This window comes from Myotis myotis, unplaced genomic scaffold (assembly GCF_014108235.1).
Source record: "Myotis myotis isolate mMyoMyo1 unplaced genomic scaffold, mMyoMyo1.p scaffold_m19_p_2, whole genome shotgun sequence".
NCBI classification, from domain to species: Eukaryota; Metazoa; Chordata; class Mammalia; order Chiroptera; family Vespertilionidae; genus Myotis; species Myotis myotis.
The window spans coordinates 211,119,457-211,134,755 of record NW_023416324.1 but is presented as its reverse complement, the minus strand read 5'-3'; the positions used below and the strand labels follow the sequence as shown (position 1 = coordinate 211,134,755).

The 15,299-nt window shown below is 52.6% G+C and overlaps 1 protein-coding gene across 2 annotated transcripts in view; it reads left to right on the top strand.

The window, feature by feature from the left end:
* The first annotated feature begins 1,654 nt into the window (after positions 1 to 1,654).
* Positions 1,655 to 15,299, top strand: part of MX2 (MX dynamin like GTPase 2) — a 35,372-nt gene continuing 21,727 nt past the window's right edge. Inside the window, exons 1-4 of one of the 2 annotated variants that reach the window (XR_004973972.1) lie at positions 1,655 to 1,879; positions 4,161 to 4,464; positions 4,978 to 5,170; positions 15,045 to 15,185. Coding sequence is in view for 1 of the 2 variants with exons in the window: in XM_036348839.1 (XP_036204732.1) it covers positions 4,204 to 4,464; positions 4,978 to 5,170; positions 15,045 to 15,185 (595 nt within the window). In the remaining variant the exon portion in view is untranslated. The remainder of the gene's footprint in view (positions 1,880 to 4,160; positions 4,465 to 4,977; positions 5,171 to 15,044; positions 15,186 to 15,299) is intronic. The other variant, XM_036348839.1, reaches the window with a different exon arrangement.

Genomic DNA, 15,299 nt, shown 5'->3' with positions numbered 1-15,299 from the left:
ATATGTAACTTCATTTACTTGCGATTCCTAATTTTTTTCCGAAACTGCTGTAAAATCAGCAAAAATGCCTTGGCAATGTTAGCATAGTTCCTAGGATACTGGTTGGCACTCAAAGGGTTAAGCCCGGAATGCCTTCTCTAAAGGAAGGAAAGGCCTGAGCAAAGAGGTGCTCAAGGCGACCTTTTCTTAATTCATAATGTTTCCGGAAGGATGCTGGGAGTGGACACCAGACCGAGCCCCCAGCTTCCTCCCTCCTGCACCAAGGGCTCCCGTGGAGGAGAGCCCGGGTCCCCCCACTCCGCACCCCCTAAACCCCCACCCCCGCACAGAGGGGAGGGCCCTGGTCTTCCCACCCCCACCCCTGCACAGAGGGGAGAGCCCGGGTCCCCCCACTCCCCGCACAGAGGGAGAGCCGGGCCCCTTCACTCCCCGCACAGAGGGAGAGCCCGGGTCCCTTTACTCCCCGCACAGAGGGAGAGCCCGGGTCCCCCCACCCCGCACAGAGGGGAGGGCCCTGGTCTTCCCACCCCCACCCCTGCACAGAGGGGAGAGCCCGGGTCCCCTCACTCCCCGCACAGAGGGAGAGCCCGGGCCCCTCACTCCCCGCACAGAGGGAGAGCCCGGGTCCCCTTCACTCCCCGCACAGAGGGAGAGCCCGGGCCCCTCACTCCCCGCACAGAGGGAGAGCCCGGGCCCCTCACTCCCCGCACAGAGGGAGAGCCCGGGTCCCTTTACTCCCCGCACAGAGGGAGAGCCCGGGTCCCCCCACTCCGCGCACAGAGGGAGAGCCCGGGTCCCCCCACCCCGCGCACAGAGGGAGAGCCCGGGCCCCTCACTCCCCGCACAGAGGGAGAGCCCGGGCCCCTTCACTCCCCGCACAGAGGGAGAGCCCGCGTCCCCCCACTCCCCGCACAGAGGGAGAGCCCGGGTCCCCCCACTCTGCGCACGGAGGGAAGCGTTTGGGACGAGGGGGCGGGACCCCCTGCCTCTGGCAGATGAAGTAACTGGAGACCGGACGGCCAGGCAGGCTGTGGGCAGAATCAGGATGAGGTTCGGGCTGGAGCTCCTGGCCCGCCGCCGGGTCAGCCTGGGCCCCGCCCCTTCCCGGTCCAACCCCGGGAGCCTGAAGCCCACGCAGTGCGCGAGGCTGAGTTCCGATCTGCGCGCTCCCCGTGTGGGCACTGCGCCCCCGCCGCCCACCGCCGGGAGAAGGCGGCCGCGGGGGACAGCGGTCTGGGGGGTTCCGGCCTGACGCCAGCAGGACGGCTCCGAAGTGTCAAAGCAGGTGCTCGAGTGAACGTCCCGGCCCGCGAGGTCCAGAACGGAGCCCGCACCCGGTGGCTTCTCAATTCACTAGAAGAAATCCGAGCCACACACGTTCCGCGGCGCCCGCCGCAGGGCAGGTGCTCCTGACCTCACATGGCCAGTCGGGCAGCCCAGAGCGGGGCTGTCCATCTTCGCAGCGAGCGTCTCAGGACGTCCCGCTCGACGTCTCCGAAAACCTGTTAGCCACGCAGACGATGGGCCCGCCCGGGAGCCCCGCATCCGGCCGGTGGGGGTGGGCCGGGCCCCCTCAGTTCACAGGCTCCCGGCTCCCGGGGGACCATCAGAGCCCCCCCATCCCCCCCTTCCCGGAACCCATCCATTGTTCTGTTTCGTTTCTGTGGCCTTCCGCGTCATTTCTGTGGTTTCGTTTCTCTGGCTGTTGCCGAGGGGAAAGCCGTGGAGAGGCGTGACTCACACAGCAAATAAAGGGAGCGGCGGAGGAGAGGGGGGATCTGCGGAGTGTCCATCCCGAAGTCCTGCAGGCTCGCCGGTGAGGGCCGGCGGGGGAGGATTTCCTGGTAAACCGGCGGTGTCCTAGGCAGGAGCCAGAGAGGTAAGTTTCCGCTGCTGCCCGTTGTGCCGCTCACTAAGACCCGAGTTGGCGCTGGAAAGGAGTGGCTGCTGGGGGAGCCCAGGGGGCCCCCTCTTCCAGAATCCGGCTCCAGGCGCAGTGGGCAGGAAGGGGTGGCTTTGGGGACACCTCGGCTCAGCGTCGGTGAAGTGCACACTCCGGGGTGGGGTGGGGCTTTGTGCGGTGCGATCCTGTGATTTAGGATAAGAAATAGACAAGAAATAGGCTGAGTGCAGTCACCGTGCAGTCACAGACTTTTACTGTACGTTTCATCCCCACCCTGAACAATCCTGGACTGAGGACTTGAGAGTTGCTAAGAGAGAAGATCTTAGAAGTCCTCATCACAAGAAAAAAAGAAAAGGTTGTAACAGTACGGGGATGGATGTTAACTAGACTTACTAGTGATCATTTCACAACGGATAGAAATATTGGGGGGGGGGAAGAAATATAGTCTATGTTTTGGTCTGTGTCTCTGTTCCTGTCACAGAACTTCCTAAGACAGTGATGGCGAACCTATGACACGCGTGTCAGAGGTCACACGCGAACTCATTTTTTTTTTGGTTGATTTTTCTTTGTTAAGTGGCATTTAAATTCATAAATAAATATCAAAAATATAAGTCTTTGTTTTACTATGGTTGCAAATATCAAAAAATTGCTGTATGTGACACGGCACCAGAGTGAAGTTAGGGTTTTTCAAAATGCTGCCACGCCGAGCCCATAAGGTTCGCGGTCACTGCCCTGAGAGCTGAGAGCGCGGGGTTAACGGGTGATGTTTAAGCTGCGCCCGGCGGGGCTGGTGCCTGGAACGAGCCCTGTGACCGGGAGTCGGAACTTTCAGCTCCGCCCCCAACCTCCAGGGCCCGGAGCTCACTGGCTGGTGGTCGCTGATTGCACCAATCATGCCTCTGTGCTGAAGCCTCCGTGCAAACCCCAAAGGACCGGGTTCGAGGTGCGGAGAGCTCCTGGCTGGTGAACTGGGGGAGGTCTGGGGAGGGCAGCGAATCTGGAGAGGGTGTGGCAGGCCCGTGCCCCCACCCCCTCGCCGGGCGGTGTGGCTTTTCCCTGCGCTGTTCCTGCGTTACATCCTCTTATAAGCCGGTGATCTGTAAGCACCGTGTCTCTCTCTGAGTTCTGTGAGCCGCTGTAGCAAATTATTCAGAACCGAGGAGGGGGTCCTCGGCACCTCTGATCTAGAGCCAGTCGGTCAGAAACACAGGTGACAACCTGTGGATGGGAGGGGGCATGGGCAGGCAGGGGCAGTCTCGTGGGATCCAGCGCTGTCTCCAGGCAGAGAGCACTGGTGCCATGGGGAGGGGGGGGGGGGGTCACACATGTGGGTGTTGGTGTCCGATCGGAGCCCCGTAGCCTGGTCCCCGGGTTCAGTCTCGGGGTTCAGGCGCCCTCTGCTGTGGTGCTGGAGGCACAGGGCCACCTCAGAGATGGGCTGGAAAACTCGCTCTCCTGAGGAAGGGGCACTGATTTCTGTGTTCAATGATAACGCCTTCAGATTTTTTAAAAAATACATTTTATTGATTTTTTTTACAGAGAGGAAGGGAGAGGGATAGAGAGTTAGAAACATCGATCAGCTTCCTCCTGCACACCCCCTACTGGGGATGTGTCCGCAACCAAGGTACATGCCCTTGACCGGAATCGAACCTTGGCCCCTTGAGTCCGCAGGCTGGTGCTCTATCCACTGAGCCAAACTGGTCTGGTTTATCTGTAACACTGACTTACCCAGTTCAGCCCCTTCCTGCACTTCAGTTCCTTGACTTGGAAAGTGCAGAAAAGCAGCCTCCACAGGAGCTGTTGTCCAAACAAAAGGAGCATCTCAGAGTGGCCCTCAGGCACCGGCTGTTTCTACAACAGGGCTGCCTGGACCTGACTGCAGGCCTCAGCACCCCTCCTGCAGCACCCCTCCCGGGCTCCCCAGCGTCTGACCAGGCCTGGGTGATAAACAGTGGCCGGAGGGCAGGCGCTGGCTTCCAGGGGCCTGGGGGATGCTGCCTTGCGTCTCCCCACACCTAAGGGTCCCCTGTTTGCTCCTGAGCCACAGGCGTCTCCAAGTGGCAGGGGACATTCACTCCAGGATAATGTGGAGCCCCCTGCCTCTCATCCCCAAGCCCTAGGGCCCATGGAGACCCCACTCTCTATGCTGGGGTCCTGGTCTCCCCGAGTCTGTGTGTAGAGGGAAGTGGGGGGCTGTGCTGGGGCTGGCAAGGTGCAGCCTGGGCAACTTGGGGCCACCCCGTCTGTGTCTTTGCAGAGCTCTCCAAGAAGCACCTGCCGGCTCCCCTGGCCATCAGCTAATGCCGAAAAGCCACAGGTTTGGGCAGCAGCCGAGGCATAACCTGCTTCCCTCCCCGCCCGCTCCAAAGGCAGAAATGAGCTTCTTCCCGCAGCAGCCACCGCCATTCGGCGCCCCAGGAGGACAAATGAGGTTTCCCCCCAACATGATGGGTTCTCCCCACCTGGGAGAGAAGAACCAAGGCTTCCTCACCAAGAACTTCAACTTGATGACATTGAACCCTCAGATGCCAGGAGAAACCAGGGGCCCTGAGAGGACAAAGGTGAGTGGGAGGGAGAACGTTCTGGAAGGGCGCGTTATAGCCACCAGCGGAGGAAGGATGGGGTTGTAGGGGAGACCGCTGCCACCAACGTCACAGCTGTGTCCCCAGCTCTCCAGACACATCCCGCAATCACCAGGGACATTCCAGCGTCTGGGGCAGCGACGACCTGCGTCTGGGCTTCTGTTCCGTGCTGTTCCACGTGTCGGGGTCTCCTTCCGGGAGCTTTTCCTCCAGCTCCTCCTGCCACCATCACGATTGGGGACCCTCCCCCAGGGCCCAGGGACCAGCTCCCCTCCTGCCCTTCTGGGTCCCTTCTCTCTGCTCAGCCAGGCCGCTCCACCCTCAGCTAAATATCCCCGCTTCTGCAGAAGCAAAGCCTCAATAGCAACAGAACGCAGGGGCCTCCTGTCTGCAGCCAACGTGAGCAGACGCCCAAATTCCGCAGCAAATTCGCTGCGGCCGTGGGAGCCTTCTCAGAGGCCAGGGGTGTGAACTCTGCTCTGCCTCTCCCAGGGGCTCGAGAACAACCTGTACAGCCAGTACGAGGAGAAGGTGCGCCCCTGCATCGACCTCATCGACTCCCTGCGGGCCCTGGGCGTGGAGCAGGACCTGGCCCTGCCCGCCATCGCCGTCATCGGGGACCAGAGCTCGGGCAAGAGCTCCGTGCTGGAGGCGCTGTCGGGCGTCGCCCTTCCCAGAGGCAGCGGTAAGCACAGAGGGGCCACAGAGCATCTCTGGGTACCAATGATGTCAGACAGGCCACTGGGAAGGCCCACCGGGAGGGCAGCGCCTGCAGGCCCTGGATGACTTAGGTCTGGAGTGCACAGCCTGGGGGGGATGTGGGGGCGGGAGGGAAGGGGGGCTGGCAGGGACCACCCAAGCTGCCCCTAGGTTTCCAGGTCCACTGTCACGTGGCGATGGCTATCGCTGGCCCTGTCAGTCCAGGTCCCGGGCCCCTGCTGTTTCTCCCCTGTGGTCGAGGGAGTGCAGAGCATTTCTTCTTAGATTGTGTAAATTTGTACGTTTCGGGTGACATGCGAAGTCCTCTTGAAGAATTTGCTCAATGTTTAGAGAAGCTATTAGCCAGGATCATGTGTTGTCCTTTAAAAAGATAAAAAGAAGCTGTTGTGCAGTTTAATAAAATAATCGCAAAGGGGGAAAGCAGGAAAGAGACAGTCTCCTCAGAGTGGGTAGACAGGCCCCTCCTGGCCTCTCCCTGGCTCCTGGCTCCCACCAGCACTGCCATAGCCAGACCCCAGCAGACCCAGGGGCTAGGAGGCACCATTGGCACCCCACTGGGGCTGCCCGACACCCCCCCTACCCCGGCATAGGGGAGGGTGTGGGGACACCAGAGGGCGGCACAGCCCCCAACGGTAGTCTGCACACCAGGCGCCTGGGGGGCCTCTGAGGTCCCCATTAGCCGGCACCTGATGCCTGAGAGCAAGAGTCTGGGACACACGCCTCTGCCCTGGGTTCAGCGTTCTGGGGAGAGGGGTGCCAGGGTGGGAGCCTGCATGCCAGTGGCAGGCATGTGGTCCAGGGCAACTCCAGGCTGGGCAAGGAGATGATCCTCCCTCAGGGGACAGGCTCACTCACCGCCTGCCGACACTCTGGCCTCAGCCCACAGGCTCAGGGCAGTCCCAGCCTTTGGCTTCAGCTGCGGTGGTGGCGGCGGGGGGGGGGGGGGGGGGTTGGGGAGGGTTGGGGGGGGTCCGCCCTCGCCACCAGGGACCTGGAAAACCAGCCCTGGACGCCCCTTGGACCCTCCTTCGGGGTGTCCAGCTCCCCCCAGGCTCTCGCTGCCTTCTCCCGCATCTTGGGAGGGTTGGGCATCCATCGTCTTCGGCTGGATCACTGCTTCCATCTCTCCCTGCCCTGATCTGCCACCTGGACGCACTCGGTCCAGAGGCCAGTGACCGAGGTGTTTCTAGGGCCGGGTGGTGAGTGGGGGGCCTGGATCGAGCCCTACACAGGGACAAACATTTCAGGTGGGGCCTCTGGGGACCTGGGGCAGCTCCTGAGCGGTGAGAGGGAAGGGCACCTGTGACACTTCTTCTTTTTTATTTATTCATTTATTTATTTATTTTGAATGCTTGCCACATTTATTAGGTAACCGAAAGAAAATGTCTACAAAGGTGTTGTATGTGTGCACCCCCACATCCCACGTGGTTTAGGGTTCAGGATCTGGAGGAGGGGCCACACACAAATGAAAGAGAAGAGACAAGAGATAATTTGGAAATATTGGGGGGCCAGGCGGGCAAGTCTGCGCCAACTCAAGGGGAAGGACCTCCACCGGTGCCCAGGCCTCGCCAGCCTTTTATTCAACTTTGGTTACACATAAAGCCCTTAGGCAGGCAGTAATTGCGGTAGCAGACAGACTATCTTAAAGGTCAGTAAATATTAGAAAGATTTACTCTGAGACTATTTGATCAGGAAATAGCTTGAGCCCCCATTGTCTGGACTAGACAATCGGTGCATAACTCAGGCCCTGCCATGGGTTCAAGGATCACCAGCCTTCCGGGATCCTTGTTTGCACTTCTCTGCTAGTGAAGATAATGGGCAGCCTCCCGCATCTCCCCCGTTTCTTTTCCTTAATAATTCTTGAAAGGTGACTGCTGCCTGAAGGGCTCGAGTCCTTTTAAGACTCTTCATTCTGCATCTGCAGACGAGAAATAAGCATATGAGAACAAAAATGAGACAAGCAATAGTGGTTATGCTGAGGCAGATGAATCAGTCTGTAGTAAGTTCCTTTCTGGGCCAACAGTTCCTTGAGTCCCAGTTTCAATGTCCCACAGTTCCGTATGTGTCCATGCCAGCTCTGATATGCTAGTTCTGGGTGGTGGGCAAACGGTGGCAATGCAGATCCGCCCTTCTCTGGTTTGGTCCTGGGCAACCTGCAGCGATGCACAGCTGCTGACTGCTACCATGGCAAGACATCTTAACCAACTCCATCTCTGGACTGTTTCTCCTCTTGTCTTCATGTGTTGTCAGTTCCTCTCTGGGATTCATTGTTGCAGGAATCCACACGGGCTTGGAGAGATTTTCTGGAAATATACAAACATATTCTTGACCAAAGGAATATTTTTTGTAAACTAGACTTGGGATCCTTTCATATTTGCCCAAACGATTTTCCTTTGGCTTATTTTGACACCATGTGTGTTTTCATGGGTGTCTTGTCTTCAGCATTATAAGTGAAAAATTAATTTTTAAAGTAAAATTTTCTTGATGTGATTTACTCACAGGGGATTACTCCAAAATCTCCCTTCTTTTTTAATTTAAATAATATTAAGAAATTTTTGGAAATTTTGCAATGCACTCTTGATAACTTTTTAATTTTATGCACAGAAATATGACTACTTTGTAGTCATTGCATGTTAAGCAGTTTTTGAACTATGAGATAAGCCATTAGTAAAGAATTAGTTAACGCTTCAGGAACAGTTTCCTGCCCAGTACAACAATGTTTTTATGAATATTCATTTATTTTAACTAGCCAATTTAAATCAATCTGAAATAAGGTTTATTTTTTCCAACTTGTCCTTGGTTATAGACAGTAAATGACATTAACTAAATCTCAGCTATTAGCCTTTGAATAACTTTACATAAGTTTTCTCAGGAGACAAAAACACAAATTCTTTACTTTTATTTATGAAGCCTAACATTGACTTTTAATTATGTATTTGAAGGAAACCTCTTTTTATTTCCTTCCAGGGCAATTATTAGAACACATTTTGAGAGGTGTTTTTTTTTCCCGTTTTTTTTTTTTTAATTAAATCTTTATTGTTCAGATTATTACAGTTGTTCCTCTTTTTACCCCCCCATAGCTCCCCTCCACCCGGTTCGCCTCCCACCCTCCGCCCTCACCCCCCCCCACTATCCTCATTCATAGGTGCACGATTTTTGTCCAGTCTCTTCCCGCATCCCCCTCACCCCTTTCCCCCCCAAGAATAGTCAGTCTACTCCCTTTCTATGCCCCTGGTTCTATTATAATCACCAGTTCATTCTGTTCATCAGATTATTTATTCACTTGATTTTTAGATTCATTTGTTGATAGATGTGTATTTGTTGTTCATAATTTTATCTTTACCTTTTTCTTCTTCTTCCTCTTCTTAAAGGATACCTTTCAGCATTTCATATAATACTGGTTTAGTGGTGATGAACCCTTTTAGCTTTTCCTTATCTGTGAAGCTCTTTATCTGACCTTCAATTCTGAATGATAGCTTTGCTGGATAAAGTAATCTTGGTTGTAGGTTCTTGGCATTCATCACTTTGAATATTTCTTGCCACTCCCTTCTGGCCTGCAAAGTTTCTGTTGAGAAATCAGCTGACAGTCGTATGGGTACTCCCTTGTAGGTAACTGACTGTCTTTCTCTTGCTGCTTTTAAGATTCTCGCTTTGTCTTTTGCTCTTGGCATTTTAATTATGATGTGTCTTGGTGTGGTCCTCTTTGGATTCCTTTTGTTTGGGGTTCTCTGTGCTTCCTGGACTTGTAAGTCTATTTCTTTCACCAGGTAGGGGAAGTTTTCTGTCATGATTTCTTCAAATAGGTTTTCAATATCTTGCTCTCTCTCATCTTCTGGCACCCCTATAATTCTGATGTTGGTACGCTTGAAGCTGTCCCAGAGGCTCCTTACACTATCTTCGTATCTTTGGATTCTTTTTTCATTTTGCTTTTCCGGTTGGGTGTTTTTTGCTTCTTCGTATTTCAAATCTTTGACTTGATTCTTGTGATCCTCTAGTCTGCTGGTGGAACTCTGCATAATATCCTTTATTTCAGTCAGTGTATGCTTAATTTCTAGTTGGTCCTTTTTCATAACCTCGAGGGTCTCACTAGATTTCTTGAGGGTCTCACTACATTTATCGGCAGTCTCACCAGACTTTTTGAGTGCCTTACTAAATTTATCGGTGGTTTCTAGAAAGTTCTTGAAAAACCTTAAAAGTGTGGTTTTGAACTCTATATCCAGTAGTTTGCTTTCCTCCATTTCTGTCATTTGTGTCCTGTTTCTTTGTTTCCACATTTTTTGTGCTTCCCTGTGTTGATAGAGTGGCTTTCCATGCTAGGTGTCCTATAGGGCCCAGTGGCTCAGCCTCCTCAATTACCTGAGGTGGACACTCTTGGTGCACCCCCTTGTGGGCTTTGTGCACAGTCTTGTTGTAGTTAAGCCTTGATTGTTGTAGGTAACACTGGGAGGGATTGACCACCAGGCCAATTGGCTGTGAGAATCAGCTGTGTCTGCAGTGGGAGATCTTCTGTGCTGGAGACACCCCTCCGGGACAAGACTTGCTTCAGTGGGGCTTTGGTGCTCACTGAGTCTGCCCCCTGAGTGTGTCCTTTATGGATCCGAGGAGCTGCAATCTGGATTGTCCCACTCTGACCGCCAGGCACACTGGCTCCTGGATCTCTAAAGAGGTGCTAATCTAGCCTCTGCCTGAGGCTATCCAGCAGGAGCCAGCTGTGTAGCAATGCAAGTTGCCCTGGAGCCTTGGGCCAGCTGCAGTTTGTTAAGTAATTTTCAGATTGCAAAGGGCTGGGCCTTTCATATGCAAAAGCCTCCGTGCAGGGCTTGGGCGGGGCAGGGTCCCAGGGGATCAACAGGGCGGAGCGAGCAGTTATGGCTGTTCTCAGTCCTGCTCTCAGAGGCCCCGCTTCTCAGTGTCCAGGCAATCACTACGAGCACCTCCGAGAGAAAGCTGCCCTTGAGTTCCTACTGATGCCAGACAGTCCCGTTTCTCCCGTATGAGTCTGGGTCCCCAGAGACTCACCCGGAACTGGAGCTCAGAGCTTGAGACTCCCTCTCGATTGAAAAAGACAACCGTGTCCTCAGCCACCAGCCCGCTCTGCATGCACCTCCGCACCTTTGTATTTTACTTCCTCACCACAGCTCCTCTGAGTCTCGGTATGCTTTTCTCTTTCCTTCTAGTTGTAGAATTTCCACTCAGCCAGCCTTCCTGTGGTTCTGGATGATGTCTGTTTTGTCTTTTAGTTGGATTTTTGAAATGGTTGTGGGAGGCAGCAATCTCCGGTGTTTACCTATGCCACCATCTTGGTTTCTCCTTTTTTTTTTTTTTTTTTTAAGACAATTTTCTTTCTTATTTACACCAAGCAACTTACAGAGCTACTGCTTGAATAATGGGCCATGCAGCCAAATAGCTATATTTCAATGACTCTCATTACATTATGTCGACTACTAGTAAAGATCAGATTTAATATTTTAATAATAATCTTTAATTTACCCTGTAAATATTAGCGAAAGAGATTTCAAAATTTTAAATTTCTTCTTTTTATTAATATTAGAATTATATTTTTAAAGAGTATTCCTTTAGGCTTATTTGTATATACAGAGGGATCATGGGTAGTCCCAGTAACTTTCAGAGGGCTTTATTAGAATTTAATTGTTTATAAAAATATTGGCTTTTCATTTAGCTGAAATTATATCAAACTTGATTATAATTTAAAAAGCTAATTTATAAAGTAATTAAAGTAGATATCTTTAAAAAGCAAAGCAAGTAAATTTATATGTTTGATCCTTGAGGCACAAATGCTGCCCCACCTCCAACCTATTTACAATGCAGGCGGCTAGGAGTTTTTTCTCTTTTAAATTTCCGCTGCTGAAAAATTTGGCTGTATCTAAGAAATATACCGTCACTCTATTTTGGCCTTCCTAGAGGCCAAAACCCTCATAACATTTAAAATATATGTATATAAGTAAAATATAGTTATTAATTTTTATTTGATAAAAGCTTTCCATGTGATTTCAAGTATATTAGATTGACTAAATTTTAACTATTTCCTTTAAGAAGAGAGAACAAATTCTTTTTTGAATCACTACGGGCCCTTGGAGTGCTCCAAGAATCATCCCTCGGTTATAGCTTTGAAATTTAACATGGAAAGACCATCGAATATATATTTAAAGATTATATACTTTTTATAATTATCTTAAAGAACATCAATTAAATTTAAACTGGTTTTTGTATTTAAAAATTCAGTTGGGATTACAGAATTAATCTTCTTCTTTTTTTAAAAAAAATTAGACCAATAAGTAACATATTTTGAATTTCTAATTATTTCAGAGAAAACACAAAAATTATTTTCTCAAAAATAAATTTCTCTACTTTAGGCATTTAGTTACCACAACTATATAATTTCTTCCAACTTAATTTGAATTCTTAGAAGCTTCAAATTTCAGGTGGCCAGTTAAATACTCAGCATTTCTCAAATTAATAATATTTTTACATTTTTAAGGATATATTTTAAATAAAATACAAGGCATATTCAATTAATAGATTAAATTCTATCCTCTAGATATTATTTTTTGTAAACTCAGGTTAATATTTCAGTAATTTTGTCACTTTAAAATACCTAGCTATCTAATAATTTTTTTATTATTTAATTCAGCAATGTTCTAAAGTCTTAAGTTACCAAAGGCTTTGGAAAACCATGTTTTTGGCGAGAAGGCAAAGGGAGGGGATTTAAAAGCGCCACTTTTTTTCTCTCTAGCGATAACAGGTAAGGTTTGTTGCCGCCACAGGCTTCTCCGGCTTCTCCGCTTCTACAGGGAGAAGAGCGACTGGCCTTTTATCATCAACACATTATCACTGAAAAGCTTGACCACAAAGTCTAATTTGCTTATAAGCTTCCTGCACATACTTTAGCTGATTTTGCACATCATTATACTGTCCCAGCCTTGCTAACATTTCATCAGTTATTTGAGCATTCAGCCAGGTTTATCCTCCTTAGTCTCTTTAAAAGCCTTTGGCAAATGAAATACCGTGTTCCACAAGGAGAAACAGTTTGGAGGCAAGTTTTTCCCCTGCTGCTAAGCTTTTTTTTCAAATTTTGACCCACTCTTTACCAACATTCAAGACCTGATGTACCTTCTTCAGGAAACCAAGGGTCATGTTCTATAATAACATGCAAAAACTGTATTACCTTCTGAAACTTTAATTCCTTAAGCATGCAAATCAAAAATCTACAATAAAGTTTCTTACTTTTTTTTAAGCCCAATTCTGCCCCATTAGCCTGGCTAAGGAAACGTTCCCACCCTACTTACAGATCGCCACTTCTGCAGCTGATCGTGGGCTTTTGTGTGCGGTGAAATATCTCCCCACCTGTACGGTGAATTCTTTCCCAGCTTTCCGGTGAATCTTCGTTTTTTCGCTCTAGGCGAAGTCTTCTCTTCCAGATTTCCCGTTGAGGCGCCAGATGTTGTATGTGTGCACCCCCACGTCCCGCGTGGTTTAGGGTTCGGGATCTGGAAGAGGAACCGCACACAAATGAAAGAGAAGAGACAAGAGATAATTTGGAAATATTGGGGGGCCAGGCGGGCGAGTCCAACTCAGGGGGATCCTTGTTTGCACTTCTTGCTAGTAAAAACAATGGGCAGCCTCCCACACAAAGGCCCGTTTCTTACAGGACTTTCACACTCAGAAGTGTTACTGCGAGAACATTTGTGGCAGAGGATGGTTCACTAACGGGTCTCAGTGGAGGCAGCCCCTGGCAGTCCTGGGCCGCGTGCCTCCTATCTGCTGCCGCTGCCTCCCGAGGAACTGGGGGCACCTGAGAGCCTTGCTGGAGGGTCCCTCAGAAGTCCGTTCCTGAGGTCCCTCGCGCTGAGAGGCCTGTGGCGGAAGGAGTCTGCAGGGCGAGCATCAGCTGGGCTTCTGGGCCACAGCCACCACCCCAGGAGGTGTCTCTGGCTCCTGGCTCCTGGGCGTTGGGTCCTCCATTGCTGGGGGCATCTCTAGCTCCTGGGATTTGGGCATCCCATGTGGTGTAGGCAGCTCTGTGCCCAGACTGCACGTGTTCTGTGCGCTGGGCCTGTGCAGCAGGCAGTGCTGGCGCAGAAGCCCACAGGAACCAGAATTCAGTTCCTGGTTGACGTCTTGCTGGTCCCAAGTGAGGCGGCCCAGCCCCGGGTAGAGAGGGAGTGCCCAGGGCCCGCGGTGCTGGAAGGTCTGGCGTGGTTCCTGCGGCTCCTCCAGGGAATCCCAGGCCTCAGGCACACAGCGCCCACAGTGGGGAAGGCTGGGCTCCATGGTTCAGCTGCTGAGAGGAAGGTTCCCAGTGACTCCTGCCCTGCACATTTATACCCCCCTGGGCCCCTAGGGGTCCAATGGGAAGTGAGTCAGGCTGGGTGGTGCCAATTGCTGTGGAAGGTGGTACATAATGAGATTGAGGGGGATCTGATCACCCTGGGTGGGGCTAGATAGGGTTAAGGTGTCTTGCTTGAGAGCCTTAAAGTTTGTTTCTTTGTTTAAAACAAACCACAATTGGTCAGATATGCTCTTTGGAAGGCTATCCTATCCTATCTAATAATAGACAAACATGGTAATTGACCATGCCTTCGCTACGCCTCCCATTGGCTAATCAGCATGATATGCAAATTAACCGCCAACAAAGATGACCACTAATTTGCATACTGCAGGCAGATCCCCCTGTGCTGCCCCGCCTGGGGCGTGATCCCCAGCCGCTGGCCACCCCAGCGGGAGATCCTGGCCTGCCGTGTGTGGGGCTGGGCGGGGCAGGTGGTAGCATAATCCTGAGCCTCTTCCCGCCCCAGCGCTGGATCTGGGCCTGTTGTGTGTGGGGCGGTGCGGGCGGGGCCGGCAGCAGTGCAATCCCGAGCTGCCGCCCACCCCAGCCCTGGATCCGGGACTGTTGTGTGTGGGGCGGGGTGGGCAGGGCGGGCGGCCGCGGGATCCAGACCTGCCATCTGCAACCGGGGGAGACGGGGCAGACACTGCGGGATTGGGCGTGCCATCTGCCACCAGGGGAGTGGGTCTAAGCCACCAGGTGGTTATCTCCCGAGGGGTCCCAGACTGTGAGAGGGCACAGGTTGGGCTGAGGGACCTCCCCCCCACCAGTGCACATATTATTGTGCACCGGACTTCTAGTCTTCTATAAAAAACAGTCACTGTGCCCGACAACTTCTTTATCCCATTGTCTACTGATGGGCACGTAGATAGCTCATGTAAACAGTACTTAGCACGTTATGGACTGCCCTCGGGGAGGAATCTGTCCCAGGAAAGCCTGTGCATTCCGCAGGAGGGAAAGGAGCAGCAGGGCTGCCTACAGGGCAGTCTCGGGGTCCCCAGGGGTGCGGCTCCTCGAGCTGTTGGCTGCCTTCTGTCCGCTTCCTGGGGTGCAGCCTGCGTGCTGGGCGCTGGTGTGGGCGGCTGGGGCTCAGCGCAGCACCAGGAGCCCGCGTCCCTCCGTCCTCTCTGGGGCTGGCGCCTCCTGGCTGGTTCAGGAACTGCAGGGCTGTGCGGCCTGGCGCCCTGGGCTTCCCCTCGAGGGGACTGTGGGTCCTGGAGGCCTGGTCCTGGTCACGTTCCTGGCCCCTCTCAGCTCTGGGACCCTCCGCGTCCCAGGGGCCAGGCTCCAGGAGCCAGAGGCAGGGGTCGCAGGTGGGGCGGCTCAGCGCAGGGACGTTGTCCATGGCCCAGGCCCAGGCTTGCTCACAGTTCAGGCCTGGGGGCAGGGTGGGCTCCGGGCACACACACCGCCTCCAAGACCGGTCTCCCAAGGTGGATTTGTGACACTTCTTCTAAAGGAAACCCGGGTTTGGGAACGTGTCTTTCAGGAATCGTGACCAGATGTCCGCTGGTGCTGAAGCTGAAGAAGCAGGTGGCGGGAGAGTCCCTGTGGACGGGGAAGATCAGCTACCGGAGCACAGAGCTCCAGCTCCAGGACCCCTCCCAGGTGGAGAGGGAAATATACAAAGGTAAGGCCTGGGGCTGTGGTTGCTGCTGGGGCTGCTCCCCTCACTGTCCCGCCTCCTCCAGCTCCTCCTGGGCCTCGGGGCTTCTTAAGCTCTTCAAGGGAGTGCCCTCTCCTC